At 43.6% G+C, this 23,839-nt stretch overlaps 1 protein-coding gene across 1 annotated transcript; it reads left to right on the top strand.

Moving 5' to 3' along the window:
• The first annotated feature begins 215 nt into the window (after positions 1-215).
• LOC133134520 (E3 ubiquitin-protein ligase TRIM39-like) lies at positions 216-23,393 on the top strand. The gene is made up of 9 exons (XM_061250722.1): positions 216-623; positions 1,694-1,789; positions 1,925-2,155; positions 2,353-2,375; positions 2,461-2,579; positions 4,514-5,002; positions 6,156-6,169; positions 10,982-11,090; positions 22,840-23,393. The coding sequence occupies exons 1-9, from the start codon at positions 216-218 to the stop codon at positions 23,391-23,393; spliced, it is 2,043 nt and encodes a 680-aa protein (XP_061106706.1).
• Positions 23,394-23,839: the final 446 nt, after the last annotated feature.

Below are 23,839 nucleotides of genomic sequence, written 5' to 3'. Positions count from 1 at the left end.
CTGCATCCCGTGAATCCAATCCAGTTCAGGCACGTGACCATCTCCGTAAGAGAGAGAGGACAAACCCAGTCAAGAATCTCCTGGTGACTGAGAACTACAAGCCTGATCTGCAGTTCCTGTTCTTGCTTATTCCTGTTTTGAATCACATAGGGTGTGTTCTGTCCAAGATTCAGCAGCGGTGAAAGTATCAGACGAAGAAACTGAAAGACTGTAACATGGAGGCTAAAGCTTTGATTCCTGAGGATGATCTCTGTTGCTCTGTATGTTGTGACATTTTTAAAGAGCCTGTTGTTCTGAAATGCAGCCACAGCTTCTGTAGAGTGTGTCTGCAGCAGTGCTGGGAAAAGAAGAGCTCTCGAGAGTGTCCCATCTGCAGGAGAAAGGCCTCTATGGATGGTCCTACTCCAAACCTGGCCTTAAGAAGCATTGTGGAGTCTTACTTAAAGCAGAAGACTGAGAGAGAAACGACAGACAAGACTGAGGCTCGCTGTAGTCTTCATGGAGAGAAACTTGTTTTATTCTGTGAACATGACAAAGAGCCTCTCTGTTTCATCTGTCAGACTTCAAGAAAACACAGAAACCACCCGGTCTGTCCAGTGGAAGAGGCCGCTCTGGAGCTGAAGGTATTCTTTTTTAAATCATAATTAAAAATTCAACTCAGCATTGTGTCTGAAAGTCTTGTTTTAAAGCCTCAAAACATCTAGTATTTTAGATTTCAGTACAATGTACTTGGAGTAAAATGTGGGCATGGTTAAGTCCTGATTCACAGTTGTGATTATGGGCCTTTTATCATGAATACAGCTCCAGAAATGTAACATTGAAATGCAATGTGATTTCATAAATATATAGCAATGAAGTGTGAGATTAGATACTGACAGCACAAATATAGCACAAGACTTTTACTCTAACAAAATGAAGGTCTAGATCTGATAAAACTACTGTCATATAAATTGTTATCTGCTTGAGGAGAGAACTGTGCAACAACCAGGAAGTGCAGAAATCTACACTGAGTGAATAACCAGTGCAGACAGAGCTGTATATACTCTCTCAAAATGGATGTGTTAATATCGAAGACAATAAATCAAGCCGGTTCTGTGAATGGCGGCACGGATGGTGCAGTGGGTAGCACTGCCGCCTCACAGCAAGGAGGTCCTGGGTTCGAATCCCCATCGGCCGGGGCCTCTCTGTGCGGAGTTTGCATGTTCTCCCCGTGTTTGCGTGGGTTTCCTCCGGGTACTCCGGTTTCCTCCCACAGTCCACAGACAGGCATGTTAGACCTGTCCAGGGTGTATTCCTGCCTTTCACCGAATGGGCTGCAGCCCCCCTGAGACCCTGTTCAGGATAAGCAGGTTAAGATAATGGATGGCTGGACGGTTCTGTGAATGCTTCAACATTCCTTACAGTTGGCTGTAAATTGTATGCATGTACAGCCCAGTGGTGGTGGTTTTCTAATCCGAATATGCTGAAGTATTTGACTGGTTTAATTGTACTGAAAATGCATAATGCATAATGCTATGATGCCATAGAAGCATATTTCACTCATCTTTTCTCGAGTGGTTGCAGGTATAGTATATTCCATACTAAATTTCCCATGTTCTTACACTTACAAAATTACACTGACCGTCACTAGTGCAGCAGGGGTAATACTGTGCTATTTGTGAGAATAAGTCTGAACTGGTTCATATCACCCCAGGAGGAACTCAAGCCTGCACTTAATCTTGTTAAAGAAAAACTGAAGAAGTTTACTAAGGTTGAACAAGGATGTAAGAAGACAGCAAAACACATCAGGGTGAGTAACACAATTAGTAAATATGTTGTATTTTTGATGAATGTTGTGTGTGACATGGATAACAAACACACTAACTGCCATACATAAATAACAAAGCGTAGTTACACTAGGTTTAAAATGGTGTTTGAATCGCAGAGTCAAGCCCAGCACACAGAGAGGCAGATAAAGGCAGAGTTTGAGAAGCTCCACCAGTTCCTGCGTGAGGAACAGGAGGCCAGACTAGCTGCACTGAAAGAGGAAGAAGAGCAGAAGAGTCGGATAATGGAGGAGAAGCTAGAACACATCAGTGGAGACATCTCCACCCTTACAGACAAAATCACAGCAATAGAGATGGCCATGGAGACCGAAGACACCTCCTTTTTAAAGGTAGGAGCTTCATTTACTGACCGAGTTTATACCGATGAACCTCAGTAAAGTAACGTCACGTGTGCTGACTGTTATCATCCTCTTCACTTTCATTAACATGGCTCCTGCTGTTTCTCACCTATTGTTTCTCATAATGGAATGGACTGAATACATTTATACACTCACAATGATGCTCTTATTGTGTGTGTTTTTTTCAGAGCTACAACAACATCAAGGAAAGGTATGTGGACTCTCAGCTCATTTCATCTTGTGTGTTTAAGTCTCTTCAGTTCCCGATGCTGACTGACTCCTGCCTGTCGTTACAGAGCCCAGTGCACACTGCAGGACCCAGAGCTGCTCTCAGGGGCGCTGATAGACGTGGCCAAACACCTGGGCAACCTGACGTTCAGAGTCTGGGAGAAGATGCTGGGGATGGTGCAGTACAGTGAGTATCTGGGCCAGATGCTGAAATCAGGTTTTTTTTACAAACATTTAATGAACACATGAAAGAGGAGGAACAGGCTACATGTTGACATGGTGCTGAAGATAAACAGCACAGAGTCATCCAGTCTCAGAGCAGGAAGATCCTGAGGGCTGCACTGCACTGCTCGCAGTTTAATATCAGAACTCACGCAGACACAGAATTAACACACAATGTAAAACCTCATCAATAATATGCTTTATTAGCTGTGAGAATTGATTCTATTGAATTTGCAATGATGTGTTCATTGATTCATGAATTTACATAATGCAAATATGTTTTATATTTAAAATATGAATCACTATAACAACAGTATATTGTTATCCATAACTAGTATATGTCATTTCCTGTGTATGGGACCTAATCTGAATAGAGTATGTGAAATGGTCCTGCCACACGCCATGGGCGGACACAAGAGATGGACACAGGGAGGTCGTTATGATTGGAACCATTCGCAGACTCCAAGATGTAATAAATAACAAGCTTCAATCAAAGTGCCACAGAAATAGTTCAGTGCACGGCAATCAGGGCAATACAGGCAAGGCAGTTTGAGTCCAAAGGGTCAGAGTCCAAACAACCAGAGCAGTGTGGAGAGGGCAGGGTTGGGGTGTGGGGTGTGGGGTGTGGACAGGTAACCAGAGCAGTGTGGAGAAGGCAGGGTGGGGTGTGGGGTGTGGGGTGTGGACAGGTAACCAGAGCAGTGTGGAGAAGGCAGGGTGGGGTGTGGGGTGTGGACAGGTAACCAGAGCAGTGTGGAGAAGGCAGGGTGGGGTGTGGGGTGTGGGGTGTGGGGTGTGGACAGGTAACCAGAGCAGTGTGGAGAAGGCAGGGTGGGGTGTGGGGGGGAGTGGACAGGTAACCAGAGCAGTGTGGAGAGGGCAGGGTTGGGTGGGGGGGGTGTGGGGTGTGGACAGGTAACCAGAGCAGTGTGGAGAAGGCAGGGTGGGGTGTGGGGTGTGGGGTGTGGACAGGTAACCAGAGCAGTGTGGAGAAGGCAGGGTGGGGGGTGTGGGGTGTGGACAGGTAACCAGAGCAGTGTGGAGAAGGCAGGGTGGGGTGTGGGGTGTGGGGGGGTGTGGACAGGTAACCAGAGCAGTGTGGAGAGGGCAGGGTGGGGTGTGGGGTGTGGACAGGTAACCAGAGCAGTGTGGAGAAGGCAGGGTGGGGTGTGGGGGGAGTGGACAGGTAACCAGAGCAGTGTGGAGAAGGCAGGGTGGGGAGGGGGGTGGGGGGAGTGGACAGGTAATCGGGAGAAAGGGAAAACATGGAATGGAACATTGACATAAAACACATAGAAAAGGATAATCAGGGAAATGAACTACAACGGAGGCATGGAACGTGACAGGAAAACATGAAACTAAACATTTAACGACACAAATACAAGCTATGATACAAGCTATGATACAATAACACGAGACGTGATGCAGCACTGGCATTTTAATGAATAAAAAATAAAAAATTTGGAATAAAAAAATACATTTAAAAAATAAAAAATAATAATAAGCTTAATTTGTACTGCATACATAAAATGTAGCTCAAAGGGCTTTGCATTCAGCCAGTTACAAATAATTATAAAAACAACACATTGTAGATAAAATATTCAAATAATAAATACTGATTGATTGTGGAAATACATTCACACAACAAACAAATAACAAGACAAGACAAACACTAACATGACTGCCTTAAAGGAGCGACGGTCTTAAAAGAAAGCTCCCTCAGTCTCTTTTGGTGGTGTAGTTGGCCAGGGCCCCGGCCGGGATATTTCATGCTGCCAGTTGCACCTCCCCTGACAGCAGCGGTAGGAGGCGCAACGCCCACTCCTCCACCAGGTGTGTGTGTTCTCTCCTGTACCTCTTCTTCCCACCGTTTAAATATCTCTCTTCTTCATATTTCAGCTCCTGTGATGATGGACCCCAACACTGCACGTGCCGATCTCTCTCTCTCTGATGATCTGACCACTGTGAGACTCACAGGTACAGCGCAGAACTGTCCTGACAACCCAGAGAGATTTAACGACTGTGTAAATGTGCTGGGATCTGAGGGGTTCACCTCAGGGAAACACAGCTGGGAGGTGAAGGTTGGGAATAAACGTGAGTGGGATGTAGGAGTGGTGAAAGAGTCCACCAACAGGAAGGGAGAGCTAACATACAGCCCAGGGAAAGGATACTGGGTCATAGCGCTGAGGAATGGTGATGAGTACAGAGCAGCAGGAGTTACTGACCTCACACTGGAGAGGAAACCCCAGAGCATCAGGGTGCAGCTGGACTATGACGGGGGGGAGGTGTCCTTCTTCAACTCCAGTGACATGTCACTCATTTACACTTTTAAACACACATTTACTGAGAGGGTGTTCCCACTCTTCTCTCCCTGTTTGAGAGATGGTGGTAGGAACGATGAGCCCCTGACAATCTGCCCAGTGAAAGTCTCAGTAACAGTGACGTCATCCCAGTGAAGGTGTTTGTGTAAAAATGAAACTAGAAATGCTGTCAGAGATTTACGGTGTGTCTGATCTGCCTCAGCATGCCTGACTGTTGACTTGAGCTTTGGGACACATGCTGGAGATGATCGGGGGGTAATTTCGGGGGGAAGATCGGGGGTGTTAATGTAATTTCTTATTTATCTGAACTTTGGAAACTGCAAAGGACCAAGTGCTTTCACACTTATAGGGTACTATAGATGAAATCCATTGAAATAATTTCAATTAATTCATTTCTTTTCATCACCAATTATTTTGTTGAGTTACTCAACTGTACATGCATTTTTGGTCATGTGCATGCAGGCTGTATCTTTTGGGTTCTGTTTTGAAGCATTTGAACTTTATTTTATGAAGTGTTTATACATAAAACAGATGCGCTCTTGTGGGTAAATCAAATGCTTTCATACCTGATCGATGTCATTCCTGTTGAACTGGATTCATGAGAGCGTGTACAAGCTTTAATTAGAGTCTGGGCTCTTTTCAGATTGTACTTTGCAGATGCAGTGAAGAATAAATTCACCCTGTCAGTACCATGCTGTAGGATTTACATCTGAGCCTTCAGTAGCCTTACCTGCACACCTGCCATTGGTCTATAACTCTTTTCATATATGCATGATAAGTTTTTATTGAATGTAGGATGTAATGAAGATGTATGGGAAACAAGTCCACTATAGACACTAGATATTCAGTGTAAAACTATAAAAACATAAGGCTTTATGTAATTTCTTTATATTTTCATGTATATTTTGTGTACACTGTATGTACATGCTCTGACATCAATTGATTCTGTCTCAAATGGTTTGGAATGGTACAAGCCTCTTCTTTCATTTAAGTCTTCAGCCATGTGTGCAGTAAATAGTTTTCGAGATGTTGACACTTTTATAGGACTAGTACAAAATATGTTGAAACTGCTACAGAGAAGTGCATTGTGCAAGCTAGCAACCACAGAACTTCCCAAGTCCTTTGAACAGGCCTGATTGGCCAAAAGGGACAGTTTGTTGTCTATAATGGTGTCCAGATACTTAAACTCCTCGACTCTTTCTGTTGTTGTGGCTCTGCAGTTGGTGTCCAGAGAGTAAGCATGGTGTTAATGAACACATACTGCACACCCAAAGTTTCATACCTATTATCCATTCCAAACTTATTTCATGCTCCACCTGAATACTTTTAAGAGCATATTCATATCCATTTTTAGTGCTATACATACAGTATGGAGGGATGGATACAGTAGAGATTAAGATATATAAAAATGCTGGATGCTGGATATCACAATATTGTATTTCACTATACAGTGGGGGTATATTTTTAGTTCTTCTACATTACTGTGAGTGCTACCATAAAGGTATAGGGGAAAGCTGGAGAACATTCATCCTACTACACCACTTTGTCCCAGGCCCAGCAGCCACTGAATGCTACAGTATGAAACGCTCCAAAGGGAATACATCAGAGGACTTTTATTCTGAAGCATAACCATCACCCTGCACATATATTGATAGATTACATTTCTTACATTGTTGGATATGACGAGGATGTTCCCATGTGTAAATCCAGGTGCAGTCAATGTCAGCCGTGCTTCAGACATGTGACCATCTGCAGAATCTGTTCCAGTGGGGGTGCAGAGATGTCTCAGTCTCAGTGTTTTCACAGATTGAAAGTTGAGGTAACTTCGCCCGCACATCCAGCAGAAGGTACTGTTGTGACATGTTGAACAGGAAATGGGCACCTTTAGCGTATTCATTAAGGAGCGTGTCCATACCAGAATGCCACTCTGAATAGCGTGCCTGGCTCAAATGACAGAAACACGGTTATTCCAATGTCCTCCCACGGTATCAGCCCAACCACGGTGCCTCCGGCTTTCTGCATCTCGTACAGTATTTCTGCAGTGCTTGACACCAGAGCACCAGACATTTCACATCGTACAGAGAGTGTCCGTCTGAAGAGTGTAATAATCCTATGATATACATCTTCCACAAATCTGGTGTAGATTATAACAATTTAAACAATTTCCGTCTAATTTCCAACCTCCCATTTGTCTCAAAAGTACTTGAACGTGTGGTGGCAGCCCAACTTCAAACTCACCTGGATTCAAATAACCTCCTTGAACCCTTCCAATCTGGCTTCTGACCAAAACATAGTGTTTCTGTGTGTGCCTGCCCGTGTGTCTGTGTGTGTGTCTGTATCTGTATCTGTATGTGTCTGTCTGTGTCTGTTCGTGTGTCTGTATTTTCTGTGTGTGTCTCTGAGTGACTGCCTTCTGTGTCCATTTGTGTTTCTGCGTCTGTCTGTGTGTGTCTGTGTTTGTCCGTCTGTCTGTGTGTGTCTGTGTGTGTCTGTGTCTCTGTTCCTCCGTGTAGTTACTGTGGGGCAGGGGTGCACAACAGTTTCCGGACATTTCTATAAACTATGCTTGCAGTTTGTGTCTGTTGCTGGTGCATATACAGATCAAGACATGATTGGGCTACAATAGGTATGATTCTTGTTAAAACATTGTTACAAGAGCATTGTACAAAATGTATTGGAACATGTGACTGACAGGTGTTTCTTGTTGCCCAGATGTGTCCGGTTACATTGACTAAATAGTTCTGTATGTGTACTCTTGGTTTAAGCCTAGGGTTTTGCCTGTGAAGAAATATAAATAAACGCGTACTGAGCAACAGATATGAAACATCAGTCACTGACAGGAAGTGTCATGGCTTAGGCTTGCATTCAGTGGGTTCACTAATCTTTATTGATGATGTAACTTATGATGATAGCACCAGTATGAATTCAGTCTCCAAAAGTCTACAAAAACATTCTGTCTGAAAAGTTATCGAGAAATGCGTCCAAACTAATTAGGAGGAACTTCATCATGCAGCAAGACAATGACCCAAAACACACCTACAACACAACTTCATTCGGGGCAGGAAGTGGAAGGTTTTAGACTGGCCAAGTCAATCACCAGACCTTAACTTAATTGAGCACGCATTTCACATCCTGAAGAGGAGATGGAAGTGAAAAAACCCTCAAACAAACAGCAACTGAAAGAGGCTGTGTTGTACTCCTGAATAGGGGGATGAAATAATAATTCATCACAAGTTCTCCCCCTACTGCACAAAGGCAGACATGAGTAATCAATATCAGGTTAGCAGAATAAGACGGTTTTGCACATCATTGATTTTTCACAAAACAGACCATGAATTCAGTCTTTTTAAACTTTGCAAATTATGAGTGTATTACTGCTTTTCACTTGTCACAGCTGCAGTAAAAGCCTGGAAAGGCATCACAAAAAGATTAATACAACAGTTTGATGATGTCAATGGATCACAGGCTTGATGCAGTTATTGCAAGCAAGGGATATGCTACAACATATGAAGTATTATTTACTTTAATACTCTCTGTGCCAATACTTTTGCTCACCTAGAAATTGGGTGGTCTGATCCCAAAGGTGCTATGTTTTAAGTAGTTTAGCACATCAAGGCGTAAATATGAGGAAATAAAAGATGAAATTATGAGCTCTTGTCTCGTGTTCATCTTTTTATCTCAACCCCAAATGTATTCAGTGTATTGCAATAACAAAGGAATTGGCCTTGCTGTTACAAATTATCTCATTTAATTTATTTTCATACATGGTACATAAATGGATCCAGTGGTTCATTACTGCATCCTGTGAATCCAATCCAGTTCAGGCACGTGACCATCTCTGTAAGAGAGAGAGGACAAACCCAGTCAAGAATGACTGAGAACTACAAGCCTGATCTGCAGTTCCTGTTCCTGCTTATTCCTGTTTTGAAGCATATCGGGTGTGTTCTGTCCCAAGTTCAGCTGAAGTGAAAGTGAAAGTATCAGACCGAGAGACGGAGAGACTGTAACATGGAGGCTAAAGCTTTGATTCCTGAGGACGATCTCTGTTGCTCTGTATGTTGTGACATTTTTAAAGAGCCTGTTCTTCTGAAATGCAGCCACAGCTTCTGTAGAGTGTGTCTGCAGCAGTGCTGGGAAGAGAAAAGCTCTCGAGAGTGTCCCATCTGTAGGAGAAAGGCCTCTATGGATGTACCTCCTCTAAACCTGGCCTTAAGAAACATTGTGGAGTCTTACTTAAAGCAGAAGATTGAGAGAGAAACTGCAGACAAGACTGAGGCTCGCTGTAGTCTTCATGGAGAGAAACTTGTTTTATTCTGTGAACAGGACAAAGAGCCTCTCTGTCTCATCTGTCAGACTTCAAAAAAACACAGAAACCATCCGGTCTGTCCAGTGGAAGAGGCCGCTCTGGAGCTGAAGGTATTCTTTTTTCAATTATAATTTGAAATTCAAGTCAGCATTGCATCTGAAAGTCTTGTTTTAAAGCATCGAAACAGCCAGTATTTTAGAGACTACTGTCATGTAAACTGTTATCCGCCTGAGGGGAGAACTGTGCAACAACCAGGAAGTGCAGAAATCTACACTGAGTGAATCACCAGTGGAGACAGAGCTGTATATACTCTCTCAAAATGGATGTGTTAATATCGAACACAATAAGTCAAACTGGTTCTGTGAATGCTTCAACATTCCTTACAGTTGGCTGTAAATTATAGGTATGTACAGCCCAGAATTATTATCCTATTTTGCTGAAAAATTTTATTGGTTTAATTGTGCTGAAAATGCACAATAAAATATTGTGTTATGATGCCCTATAAGAATATTTCACTCATCTTTACTCAAGTGTAGTATTTTCCCTACTACATTTCCCAGGTGCTTACACTTACAAAATTACTATCAATTAAAATCACTCGTGTAGGGCGGCACGGATGGTGCAGTGGGTGGCACTGTCACCTCACAGCAAGGAGGTCCTGGGTTTGAATCCCCGTCGGCCGGGGCCTCTCTGTGCGGAGTTTGCATGTTCTCCCCGTGTCTGTGTGCGTTTCCTCCGGGTACTCCGGTTTCCTCCCACACTCCAAAGACATGCAAGTTAGGCTGAATATTTATGACGCCCTATAAGAATATTTCACTGATCTTCACTCGAATGTAGTATTTTCCCTACTACATTTCCCATGTGCTTACAGTTACAAAATTACACAGACTGTCACTAGTGTAGCAGGGGTAATACTGTGCTATTTGTGAGAATAAGTCTTAACTGGTTCATATCACTCCAGGAGGAACTCAAGCCTGCACTTAATCTTGTCAAAGAAAAACTGAAGAAGTTTACTGAGGTTGAACAAGGATGTAAGGAAACAGCAGAACACATCAGGGTGAGTAACACAATTAGTAAATTAGTAGTATTTTTGATGAATGTTGTGTGTGACATGGATAACAATCACACTAATTGCCATACATGAATAACAAAGCGTAGTTACACTATTCAGGTTTAAAATGGTGTTTGAATTGCAGAGTCAAGCCCAGCACACAGAGAGGCAGATAAAGGCAGAGTTTGAGAAGCTCCAGCAGTTCTTGCGTGAGGAAGAGGAGGCCAGACTAGCTGCACTGAAAGAGGAAGAGGAGCAGAAGAGTCGGATAATGGAGGAGAAGCTAGAACACATCAGTGGAGACATCTCCACCCTTACAGACAAAATCACAGCTCTAGAGACGGCCATGGAGACCGAAGACACCTCCTTTTTAAAGGTAGGAGCTTCATTTACTGACCGAGTTTATACCAATTAACCTCAGTAAAGTAACGTCATGTGTGCTGACTGTTATCATCCTCTTCACTTTCATTAACATGGCTCCTGCTGTTTCTCACCTATTGTTTCTCATAATGGAATGGACTGAATACATTTATACACTCACAATGATGCTCTTATTGTGTGTTTTTTTCAGAGCTACAACAACATCAAGGAAAGGTATGTGGACTCTCAGCTCATTTCATCTTGTGTGTTTAAGTCTCTTCAGTTCCCGATGCTGACTGACTCCTGCCTGTCGTTACAGAGCCCAGTGCACACTGCAGGACCCAGAGCTGCTCTCAGGGGCGCTGATAGACGTGGCCAAACACCTGGGCAACCTGACGTTCAGAGTCTGGGAGAAGATGCTGGGGATGGTGCAGTACAGTGAGTATCTGGGCCAGATGCTGAAATCAGGTTTTTTTTTACAAACATTTAATGAACACATGAAAGAGGAGGAACAGGCTGCATGTTGACATGGTGCTGAAGATAAACAGCACAGAGTCATCCAGTCTCAGAGCAGGGAGATCCTGAGGGCTGCACTGCACTGCTCGCAGTTTAATATCAGAACACACGCAGACACAGAATTAACACACAATGTAAAACCTCATCAATAATATGCTTTATTAGCTGTGAGAATTATTTGCATTGAATTTGCAATGATGTGTTCATTGATTCATGAATTTAAATAATGCAAATATGTTTTATATTTAAAATATTAATCACTATAACTACAGTATATTATTATCCATAACTAGTATATGTCATTTCCTGTGTATGGGACCTAATCTGAATAGAGTATGTGAAATGGTCCTGCCACACGCCATGGGCGGACACAAGAGATGGACACAGGGAGGTTATTATGATCGGAACCATTCGCAGACTCCAAGAAGTAATAAATAACACGCTTCAATCAAAGTGCCACAGAAATAGTTCAGTGCACGGCAATCAGGGCAATACAGGCAAGGCAGTTTGAGTCCAAAGGGTCAGAGTCCAAACAACCAGAGCAGTGTGGAGAAGGCAGGGTGGGGGTGTGGGGGGTGTGTGGGGGGGTGTGGACAGGTAACCAGAGCAGTGTGGAGAAGGCAGGGTTGGGTGTGGGGGGTGTGGACAGGTAACCAGAGCAGTTTGGAGAGGGCAGGGTGGGGGTGTGGGGTGTGGGGGGGTGTGGACAGGTAACCAGAGCAGTGTGGAGAAGGCAGAGTGGGGGGTGTGGGGGGGGGTGTGGACAGGTAACCAGAGCAGTGTGGAGAAGGCAGGGTGGGGGGTGTGTGGGGGGGTGTGGACAGGTAACCAGAGGAGTGTGGAGAAGGCAGGGTGGGGTGTGGGGGGGGTGTGGACAGGTAACCAGAGCAGTGTGGAGAAGGCAGGGTGGGGGGTGTGGGGGGGGTGTGGACAGGTAACCAGAGCAGTGTGGAGAAGGCAGGGTGGGGTGTGGGGTGTGGGGAGTGGACAGGTAACCAGAGCAGTGTGGAGAAGGCAGGGTGGGGTGTGGGGGGGGTGTGGACAGGTAACCAGAGCAGTGTGGAGAAGGCAGGGTGGGGTGTGGGGGGGTGTGGACAGGTAACCAGAGCAGTGTGGAGAAGGCAGGGTGGGGGATGTGGGGGTGTGGACAGGTAACCAGAGCAGTGTGGAGAAGGCAGGGTGGGGAGGGGGGTGGGGGGAGTGGACAGGTAATCGGGAGAAAGGGAAAACATGGAATGGAACATTGACATAAAACACATAGAAAAGGATAATCAGGGAAATGAACTACAACGGAGGCATGGAACGTGACAGGAAAACATGAAACTAAACATTTAACGACACAATTACAAGCTATGATACAAGCTATGATACAATAACACGAGACGTGATGCAGCACTGGCATTTTAATGAATAAAAAATAAAAAATTTGGAATAAAAAAATACATTTAAATAATAAAAAATAATAATAAGCTTCATTTGTATTGCATACATAAAATGTAGCTCAAAGGGCTTTGCATTCAGCCAGTTACAAATAATTATAAAAACAACACATTGTAGATAAAATATTCAAATAATAAATACTGTGATTGTGGAAATACATTCACACAACAAACAAATAACAAGACAAGACAAACACTAACACGACTGCCTTAAAGGAGCGACTGTCTTAAAAGAAAGCTCCCTCAGTCTCTTTTGGTGGTGTAGTTGGCCAGGGCCCCGGCCGGGATATTTCATGCTGCCAGTTACACCTCCCCTGACAGCAGCGGTAGGAGGCGCAATGCCCACTCCTCCACCAGGTGTGTGTGTTCTCTCCTGTACCTCTTCTTCCCACCATTTAAATATCTCTCTTCTTCATATTTCAGCTCCTGTGATGATGGACCCCAACAGTGCACGTGCCAATCTCTCTCTCTCTGATGATCTGACCACTGTGAGAGACACAGGTACAGCGCAGAACTGTCCTGACAACCCAGAGAGATTTAACCGCTGTGTGTTGGTGCTGGGATCTGAGGGGTTTACATCAGGGAAACACAGCTGGGAGGTGAAGGTTGGGAATAAACGTCAGTGGGATGTAGGAGTGGTGAAAGAGTCCATCAACAGGAAGGGAAGCATAACATACAGCCCAGAGGATGGATTCTGGGTCATAGCGCTGAGGAATGGTGATGAGTACAGAGCACCAGGAGGTACTGACCTCACACTGGAGAGGAAACCCCAGAGCATCAGGGTGCAGCTGGACTATGACAGGGGGGAGGTGTCCTTCTTCAACTCCAGTGACATGTCACTCATTTACACTTTTAAACACACATTTACTGAGAGGGTGTTCCCATTCTTCTCTCCCTGTTCGAGAGATGGTGGTAGGAACGATGAGCCCCTGACAATCTGCCCAGTGAAAGTCTCAGTAACAGTGACGTCATCCCAGTGAAGGTGTTTGTGTAAAAATGAAACTAGAAATGCTGTCAGAGATTTACGGTGTGTCTGATCTGCCTCAGCATGCCTGACTGTTGACTTGAGCTTTGGGACACATGCTGGAGGTGATCGGGGCGGGGGGGGATGTGTGGAAGATAAACAGACAGAGGTACACTCTCAGTGCCTAGACAGGAACACACATCTAGCACAAAGGGGGGTGTCTGTCACAAGGGACTAATGACTATGTGGTTATTTGCTTTTACCTGGTCCATTTTATGCTGTAAAGGAGACTATTGTTTCCTGTTAATGTAATTTCTTATTCATCTGAACTTTGGAAACTGCAAAGGACCAAGTGCTTTCACACTTATAGGGTACTGTAGGTGAAATCCATTTCAATAATTTAAATTCATTCATTTTCTTTTCATCACCAATTATTTTGTTGAGTTACTCAACTGTACATGCATTTTTGGTCATGTGCATGCAGGCTGTATGTTTTGGGTTCTGTTTTAAGGCATTTGAACTTCATTTTATGAAGTGTTTATGCATAAAACAGATGTGCACTTGTGGGTAAATCAAATGCTTTCATACCTGATGGATGTCATTCCTGTTGAACTGGATTCATGAGAGCGTGTACAAGCTTTAATTAGAGTCTGGGCTCTTTTCAGATTGTACTTTGCAGATGCAGTGAAGAATAAATTCACCCTGTCAGTACCATGCTGTAGGATTTACATCTGAGCCTTCAGTAGCCTTACCTGCACACCTGCCATTGGTCACAAACTCTTTTCATATATGCATGATATGTTTTTATTGAATGTAGGATGTAATGAAGATGTATGGGAAACAAGTCCACTATAGACACTACATATTCAGTGTAAAACTATAAAAACATAAGGCTTCATGTAATTTCTGTGTAATTTGTGTACACTGTATGTACATGCTCTGACATGAATTGATTGTGTCTCAAATGGTTTGGAATGGTACAAGCCTCTTCTTTCATTTAAGTTTTCCGCCATATGTGCAGTAAATACTTTTCGAGATATTGACACTTTTATAGGACTAGTACAAAATACATTGAAACTGCTACAGAGAAGTACATTGTGCAAGCTAGCAACCACAGAACTTCCCAAGTCCTTTGAACAGGCCTGATTGGCCAAAAGGGACAGTTTGTTGTCTATAATGGTGTCCAGATACTTAAACTCCTTGACTCTTTCTGTTGTTGTGGCTCTGCAGTTGGTGACCAGAGAGTAAGCATGGTGTTAATGAACACATACTGCACACCCAAAGTTTCATACCTATTATCCATTCATAACTTATTTCATGCTCCACCTGAATACTTTTAAGAGCATATTCATATCCAGCTATACATACAGCATGGAGGGATGGATACAGTAGAGATTAAGATATATAAAAATGCTGGATGCTGGATATCACAATATTGTATTTGACTATACAGTGTGGGTATATTTTTAGTTCTTCTACATTACTGTGAGTGCTACCATAAAGGTATAGGGGAAAGCTGGAGAACATTCACCCTACTACACCACTTTGTCCCAGGCCAAGCAGCCACTAAATGCTACAGTATGAAACGCTCCAAAGGGAATACATCAGAGGACTTTTATTCTGAAGCATAACCATCACCCTGCACATATATTGATAGATAACATTTCTTACATTGTTGGATATTACGAGGATGTTCCCATGTGTAAATCCAGGTGCAGTCAATGTCAGGCATGCTTCAGACATGTGACCATCTGCAGAATCTGTTCCAGTGGGGGTGCAGAGATGTCTCAGTCTCAGTGTTTTCACAGATTGAAAGTTGAGGTAACTTCGCCCGCACATCCAGCAGAGGGTGCTGTTGTGACGTGTTGAACAGGAAATGGGCACCTTTAGCGTATTCATTAAGGAGCGTGTCCATACCAGAATGCCACTCTGAATAGCGTGCCTGGCTCAAATGGACAGAAGCACGGTTATTACAAAGTCCTCCCAGGGTATCAGCCCAACCACGGTGCCTCCGGCTTTCTGCATCTCGTACAGTATTTCTGCAGCGCTTGACACCAGAGCACCAGACATTTCACATCGTACAGAGAGTGTCCGTCTGAAGAGTGTAATAATCCTATGATATACATCATCCACACAATGAAATGACAACAGTATAACAGCAGCTACAGGTAATGCCTTTTTGTGTAACTGAGAAATAAAATATTACTGCAGCGTGAAATGACACATTGCTCGTAGAAAGTAACCCTGATTCTTATTTGTTGTAATTCTTCTTATTTGGGGGGGCAAGGCTCAGGCAGTAAGAGCAGTTGTCTGGCAGTCGGAGGGTTGCCGGTTTGATCCCCCACCCAGGCTGTGTTGAAGTGTCCCTGAGCAAGACACCTAACCCCTAAATGCTCCTGATGAGCTGGTCGGTTGTCAACTGTAAAACACTTTGGATAAAGGCGCTATATAAATGCCAAACATTTAAATGCTTTCCCTGGGTTTTCAATTAATTTTTTTTACAGAAAACATTCCAGGCTCAAATTAGTTGCAAGTGTTGTGTTGTATCTGAATCGTAAAGAACTGCTGTTTCTTCAGAGTCAGGCTGGCTGCCCTTTACACATTAGGACTGTTTGTGTCAAAAATCAAAATGGCTACTGAACACCTCCAAAACACTGACAACTATGCACACCATCCAGCCCCAGCAATGTAATGTAATGTCATATAGAGTCACTAGTACATATCAATGAAATTAATTGTTTGTGAAGCCATTCATTTGGAGGCCAGGACCTCCATGCAAGGAATCCTCTCAAACACACATTAGGTGCGTGACAGACTGATGACCTTTGATTATGACGCCCCCCGGGACTCAGGAACAGGTCATCTGGACGCTGTATGTCCGTGGCCGCTGTCGACAGAACAGGTGACACCCTTCCCCACGCGACAGGTGAGAACATACCTGTCACCTTTCACCTTGGGGTTAGTGATGGAGCAGCCAGTCTGGAACAGCATGAGTGTCAGCGAGCCGTGTCAAGCCTTATCAACACTAAGTCATGCCCATTTCCATAACGCGGAGCTGCAAACACTCATGGAGAAGTGTGCCAAAGGAAACTGAGGCTTTTATAGTTAAAGGGTATCACTGCTGACAATTATACTTCCAATTTCATGCTTCTAACCATACCTTTCATTAAATATTCTTTTCTGAGAATATTGTTTCACAGCAAAGAAAATCAATGGTCTTCAACAATGTTATTGCATGACTGAGGTGTCCTCCTACCTAACATCTCTTTGTTGGTTGATGCCAGGCCCCCCAGAATGTGGGAGATTCAAATGGCTTCTATTCTAACATTCTGTATCTTATTTTGGGCCACAGTTTTGTACGTTTCTATGCCCTGCTCCCCTTACTTATGAATGCAAGCCCCACCTTAATGAAACATGCGCCATGGTATTGATCAAATGGAATCCGGACGTGCTTTATAAACTTCATAATAAAAGTCTCATATTCACAATCACAAAGCCAGGAGAGATAAATGAGTGAGGTGTGCTTACTGGGGGGTCAAACGGTGGTGTTTAGAGTTTACTGTACTGCATGTGTCAGCTTCATTCAATTCAGTACACATACTGCAAAGCCCCTTTGATGGTTGATTAGTAATGCGTTTAGCCCACAAGTCTGAAGCAGGATCACAAAGTAGGAACACTCAGTTAGCTGGATAGCTGTGCCTGGATCAGCTCATTTGACTTCAGTCCATGATCCAGATTTGAGAGGGGTTCCAGGCTGTACTGAGTGCAGCCATCCAGCTGACTGAGTAACTCATCCTGCTTGGTGAAACAGGCCCCAGGGGTCACTTGTGGAAACATCTGAGAAGGTCAGCGCGCACCACGTTTGTCTTACGGTCCCCTGCTGATGAAAAGACTCCCAGTCTCCCAGTCCTCTTCCCTATCCCTGCAAGGTGAGTGGAGAACGGGTGATACCTACAGGAATACCCATCATACCTTTGGGAAAACCAAACGGAATCAGGAGATAGAGAGGTCCTTCTTCAGCCACGGAAAAAGGGCCGCGGAATCAGAGACGACTTTAGACTTTAGAAGGAGAAACGTTGGTGTGTTCTGGTCTATTACTATATGGGAAATGTACAGTAGCCTGTAAGTTGTAAATAACATGCATTAAAACCCAGCATAAACATATGGAAAATCTTTTCTCCCTAATGAAAACTGACTGTTCATATTCATTCATTCATCAAGTTTATCCAAGTCCCTGTGATTTTAGAAAAATAACACTAAAATATCTTTCAGAAAGATATTTCCACTATCTGGGAAAACGTTGTTTCAATACAGAGATGTTTCAAAAGGTGCAACATATATTATTTTGTTCATTTCATGAAATTAAATCTACACCATAACTTAATTCCGATGTGAGCCTTCTTGTACACTTTGCATAGTGGAAACTGAATTGATGAATGTCGACTCTCCCTCGTGCAGTGGGTAGCACTGCCGCCTCACAGCAAGGAGGTCCTGGGTTCGAATCCCCGTCGGCCGGGGCCTCTCTGTGTGGAGTTTGCATGTTCTCCCCGTGTCTGCGTGGGTTTCCTCCGGGTACTCCGGTTTCCTCCCAAAGTCCAAAGACATGCACGTTAGGCTGATTGGAGAGTCTAAATTGCCCGTAGGTATGAGTGTGTGAGTGAATGGTGTGTGTGCCCTGTGATAGACTGGTGACCTGTCCTGGGTGTATTCCTGCCTTTCGCCCAATGTATGCTGGGATAGGCTCCAGCCCCCCTGCGACCCTGATCAGGATAAGCGGGTTCAGATAATGGCTTAGGCTTGCATGGAGTGGGTTCACTAATCAGTATTGATGATGTAACTTATGATGATAGCACCAGTATGAATTCAGTCTACAAAAGTCTACAAAAACATTCTGTCTGAAAAGTTATCGAGAAATGCGTCCTAACTAATTAGGAGGAACTTCATCCTGCAGCAAGACACAACTTCATTCGGGGCAGGAAGTGGATGATTTGAGACTGGCCAAGTCAATCACCAGACCTTAATTGAGCACGCATTTCACATCCTGAAGAGGAGATTGAAAGGAAAAAACCCTCAAACAAACAGCAACTGAAAGAGGCTGTGTTGTACCCCTGAATAGGGGGATGAAATAATAATTGTGACTCAACACAGGGTTTCTCCACTGATGGCTTCAACACAAGTTCTCCCCCTACTGCACAAAGGCAGGCATGAGTAATCAATATCAGGTTAGCAGAATAAGATCATTTTGCAGATCACTGATTTGTAACTTTATCACATTACAGACCGTTAATTCAATCTTTTTAAACGTCGCAAATTATGAGTGTATTACTGCTTTTCACTGGTCACAGATGCAGTAAAAGCCTGGAAAGGCATCACAAAAAGATTAATACAACAGTTTGATGATGTCCATGGGTCACAGGCTTGATGCAGATATTGCAAGCAAGGGATGTGCTACAAAATATTAAGTATTATTTACTTAAATACTCTCTGTACCAATACTTTTGCTCACCTAGAAATTGGGTGGTCTGATACCAAAGGTGCTATGTTTTAAGTAGTTTAGCGCATCTAGGCGTAAAAACGAGGAAATAAAAGATGAAATTATGAGCTCTTGTCTCGTGTTCATCTTTTTATCTCAACCCCAAATGTATTCAGTGTAATAGAAAGGAATTGGCCTCGCTGTTCCAAATTATCTCATTTAATTAATTTTCATACATGGTACATGAATGGATCCAGTGGTAAATTACTGCATCCTGTAAATCCAATCCAGTTCAGGCACGGGACCATCTCCGTAAGAGAGAGAGGACAAACCCAGTCAAGAATCTCCCGCTGACTGAGAACTACAAGCCTGATCTGCAGTTGCTGTTCCTGCTTTTTCCTGTTTTGAAGCTTGTTGGGTCTATCCCAGGCTCAGCAGAAGTGAAAGTGAAAGTATCAGACCGAGAGATGGAGAGATGTAACATGGAGGCTAAAGCTATGATTCCTGAGAGCGATCTCTGTTGCTCTGTATGTTGTGACATTTTTAAAGAGCCTGTTGTTCTGAAATGCAGCCACAGCTTCTGTAGAGTGTGTCTGCAGCAGTGCTGGGAAGAGAAGAGCTCTCGAGAGTGTCCCATCTGTAGGAGAAAGGCCTCTATGGATCAACCTCCACTAAACCTGGCCTTAAGAAGCATTGTGGAGTCTTACTTAAAGCAGAAGACTGAGAGAGAAACTACAGACAAGACTGAGGCTCGCTGTAGTCTTCATGGAGAGAAACTTGTTTTATTCTGTGAACATGACAAAGAGCTTCTCTGTTTCATCTGTCAGACTTCAAGAAAACACAGAAACCACCTGGTCTGTCCAGTGGAAGAGGCCGCTCTGGAGCTGAAGGTATTCTTTTTTCAATCAAAATTAAAAATTCAAGTCAGCATTGAATCTGAAAGTCTTGTTTTAAAGCATCAAAACAGCAAGTATTTTAGAGACTACTGTCATATAAACTGTTATCTGCCTGAGGGGAGAACTGTGCAAAAACCAGGAAGTGCAGAAATCTACACTGAGTGAATAACCAGTGGAGACAGAGCTGTATATACTCTCTGAAAATGGATGTGTTAATATCGAACACAATAAATCAAGCTGGTTCTATGAATGCTTCAACATTCCTTCGAGTTGGCTGTAAATTATATGTATGTACAGCCCAGTATTATTATCCTATTTTGCTGAAATATTTTATTGGTTTAATTGTGCTGAAAATGCACAGTAACATATTGTGTTATGACGCTCTTTAAGAATATTTCACTGATCTTTACTCGAGTGTAGTATTTTCCATACTACATTTCCCATGTGCTTACAGTTACAAAATTATACGGACCATCACTAGTGTAGCAGGGGTAATACTGTGCTATTTGTGAGAATAAGTCTTAATTGGTTCATATCACTCCAGGAGGAACTCAAGCCTGCACTTAATCTTGTAAAAGAAAAACTGAAGAAGTTTACTGAGGTTGAACAAGGATGTAAGAAGACAGCAGAACACATCAGGGTGAGTAACACAACTAGTAAATATGTCATATTTTGGATGAATGTTGTGTGTGACATGGATAACAATCACACCAACAGCCATTCATGAATAACAAAGCGTAATTACACTATTCAGGTTTAAAATGGTGTTTGAATCACAGAGTCAAGCCCAGCACACAGAGAGGCAGATAAAGGCAGAGTTTGAGAAGCTCCACCAGTTCCTGCGTGAGGAAGAGGAGGCCAGACTAGCTGCACTGAAAGAGGAAGAGGAGCAGAAGAGTCGGATAATGGAGGAGAAGCTAGAACACATCAGTGGAGACATCTCCACCCTTACAGACAAAATCAAGGCAATAGAGACGGCCATGGAGACCGAAGACACCTCCTTTTTAAAGGTAGGAGCTTCATTTACTGACCGAGTTTATACCGATGAACCTCAGTAAAGTAACATCATGTGTGCTGACTGTTATCACCCTCTTCACTTTCATTAACATGGCTCCTGCTGTTTCTCACCTATTGTTTCTCATAATGGAATGGACTGAATACATTTATACACTCACAATGATGCTCTTATTGTGTGTTTTTTTCAGAGCTACAACAACATCAAGGAAAGGTATGTGGACTCTCAGCTCATTTCATCTTGTGTGTTTAAGTCTCTTCAGTTCCCGATGCTGACTGACTCCTGCCTGTCGTTACAGAGCCCAGTGCACACTGCAGGACCCAGAGCTGCTCTCAGGGGCGCTGATAGACGTGGCCAAACACCTGGGCAACCTGACGTTCAGAGTCTGGGAGAAGATGCTGGGGATGGTGCAGTACAGTGAGTATCTGGGCCAGATGCTGAAATCAGGTTTTTTTTACAAACATTTAATGAACACATGAAAGAGGAGGAACAGGCTGCATGTTGACAAGGTGCTGAAGATGAACAGCACAGAGTCATCCAGTCTCAGAGCAGGGAGATCCTGAGGGCTGCACTGCACTGCTCGCAGTTTAATATCAGAACTCACGCAGACACAGAATTAACACACAATGTAAAACCTCATCAATAATATGCTTTATTAGCTGTGAGAATTGATTGTATTGAATTTGCAGTGATGTGTTCATTGGTTCATGAATTTTTATAATGCAAATACCTTTTATATTTCAAATGTGAATCATTATAACTACAGTATAACTAGTATATGTAATTTCCTGTGTATGGGACCTAATCTGAATAGAGTATGTGAAATGGTCCTGCCACATGCCATGGGCGGACACAAGAGATGGACACAGGGAGGTCGTTATGATCGGAACCATTCGCAGACTCCAAGATGTAATAAATAACACGCTTCAATCAAAGTGCCACAGAAATAGTTCAGTGCAGGGCAATAAGGGCAATACAGGCAAGGCAGTTTGAGTCCTAAGGGTCAGAGTCCAAACAACCAGAGCAGTGTGGAGAAGGCAGGGTGGGGTGTGGGGTGTGGACAGGTAACCAGAGCAGTGTGGAGAAGGCAGGGTGGGGTGTGGGGTGTGGGGGGTGTGGACAGGTAACCAGAGCAGTGTGGAGAAGGCAGGGTGGGGTGTGGGGTGTGGGGTGTGGACAGGTAACCAGAGCAGTGTGGAGAAGGCAGGGTGGGGAGGGGGGTGGGGGGAGTGGACAGGTAATCGGGAGAAAGGGAAAACATGGAATGGAACATTGACATAAAACACATAGAAAAGGATAGTCAGGGAAATGAACTACAACGGAGGCATGGAACGTGACAGGAAAACATGAAACTAAATATTTAACAACACAAATACAAGCTATGATACAAGCTATGATACAATAACACGAGACGTGAGGCAGCACTGGCATTTTAATAAATAAAAAATAAAAAATTTGGAATAAAAAAATACATTTAAAAAATAATAATAAGCTTCATTTGTATTGCATACATAAAATGCAGCTCAAAGTACTTTGCATTCAGCCAGTTACAAATAATTATAAAAACAACACATTGTAAATAAAATATTATAATAATAAATACTGTGATTGTTGAAATACATTCACTCAACAAACAAATAACAAGACAAGACAAACACTAACACGACTGCCTTAAAGGAGCGACGGTCTTAAAAGAAAGCTCCCTCAGTCTCTTTTGGTGGTGTAGTTGTCCAGGGCCCCGGCCGGGATATTTCATGCTGCCAGTTGCACCTCCCCTGACAGCAGCAGTAGGAGGTGCAACGCCCACTCCTCCACCAGGTGTGTGTGTTCTCTCCTGTACCTCTTCTTCCCACCGTTTAAATATCTCTCTTCTTCATATTTCAGCTCCTGTGATGATGGACCCCAACACTGCACATGCCTATCTCTCTCTCTCTGATGATCTGACCACTGTGAGAGACACCGATACAGTGCAGAACTGTCCTGACAACCCTGAGAGATTCAACTGCAGTGTAATTGTGCTGGGATCTGAGGGGTTCACCTCAGGGAAACACAGCTGGGAGGTGAAGGTTGGGAATAAACCTAAGTGGGATGTAGGAGTGGTGAAAGAGTCCATAAACAGGAAGGGAAGCATAACATACAGCCCAGGGAAAGGATTCTGGGTCATAAGGCTGAGGAATGGTGATAAGTACAGAGCAGCCGGAGGTACTGACCTCACACTGAAGATGAAACCCCAGAGCATCAGGGTGCAGCTGGACTATGACGGGGGGGAGGTGTCCTTCTTCAACTCCAGTGACATGTCACTCATTTACACTTTTAAACACACATTTACTGAAAGGGTGTTCCCATATTTCTGTCCCTGTGGGAGAGCTGATGGGAACGATGAGCCCCTGACAATCTGCCCAGTGAAAGTCTCAGTAACAGTGACGTCATCCCAGTGAAGGTGTTTGTGTAAAAATGAAACTAGAAATGCTGTCAGAGATTTAGGATGTGTCTGATCTGCCTCAGCATGCCTGGCTGTTGACTTGAGCTTTGGGACACATGCTGGAGATGATCGGGGGGGGGGGGGGGTTGATGGTGTACCAGTACCCAATGGAAGATAAACAGACAGAGGTACACTGTCTCAGTGTCTAGACAGGGACACACATCTAACACAAAGGGGGGTGTCTGTTACAAGGGAGTAATGACTATGTGGTTATTTGCTTTTACCTGGCCCATTTTATGCTGTAAAGGAGACTATTGTTTCCTGTTAATGTAATTTCTTATTCATCTGAACTTTGGAAACTGCAAAGGACCAAGTGCTTTCACACTTATAGGGTACTGTAGGTGAAATCCATTTCAATAATTTAAATTCATTCATTTTCTTTTCATCACCAATTATTTTGTT

The sequence above is a fragment of the Conger conger genome, chromosome 8, assembly GCF_963514075.1.
Source record: "Conger conger chromosome 8, fConCon1.1, whole genome shotgun sequence".
Taxonomy (NCBI): domain Eukaryota; kingdom Metazoa; phylum Chordata; class Actinopteri; order Anguilliformes; family Congridae; genus Conger; species Conger conger.
This window is presented reverse-complemented; position numbering and strand designations above follow the sequence as displayed.

What these genes read in the sequence shown, in the direction of transcription:
- LOC133134520 (XM_061250722.1), top strand. Translation starts at nt 216, where the DNA reads ATGGAGGCTAAAGCTTTGATTCCTGAGGATGATCTCTGTTGCTCTGTA. An exon ending in TACAACAACATCAAGGAAAG is followed by an intron (nt 2,376 to 2,460) that starts GTATGTGGACTC and finishes CTGTCGTTACAG; the next exon opens with AGCCCAGTGCACACTGCAGG. An exon ending in GCTGGGGATGGTGCAGTACA is followed by an intron (nt 11,091 to 22,839) that starts GTGAGTATCTGG and finishes TTCATATTTCAG; the next exon opens with CTCCTGTGATGATGGACCCC.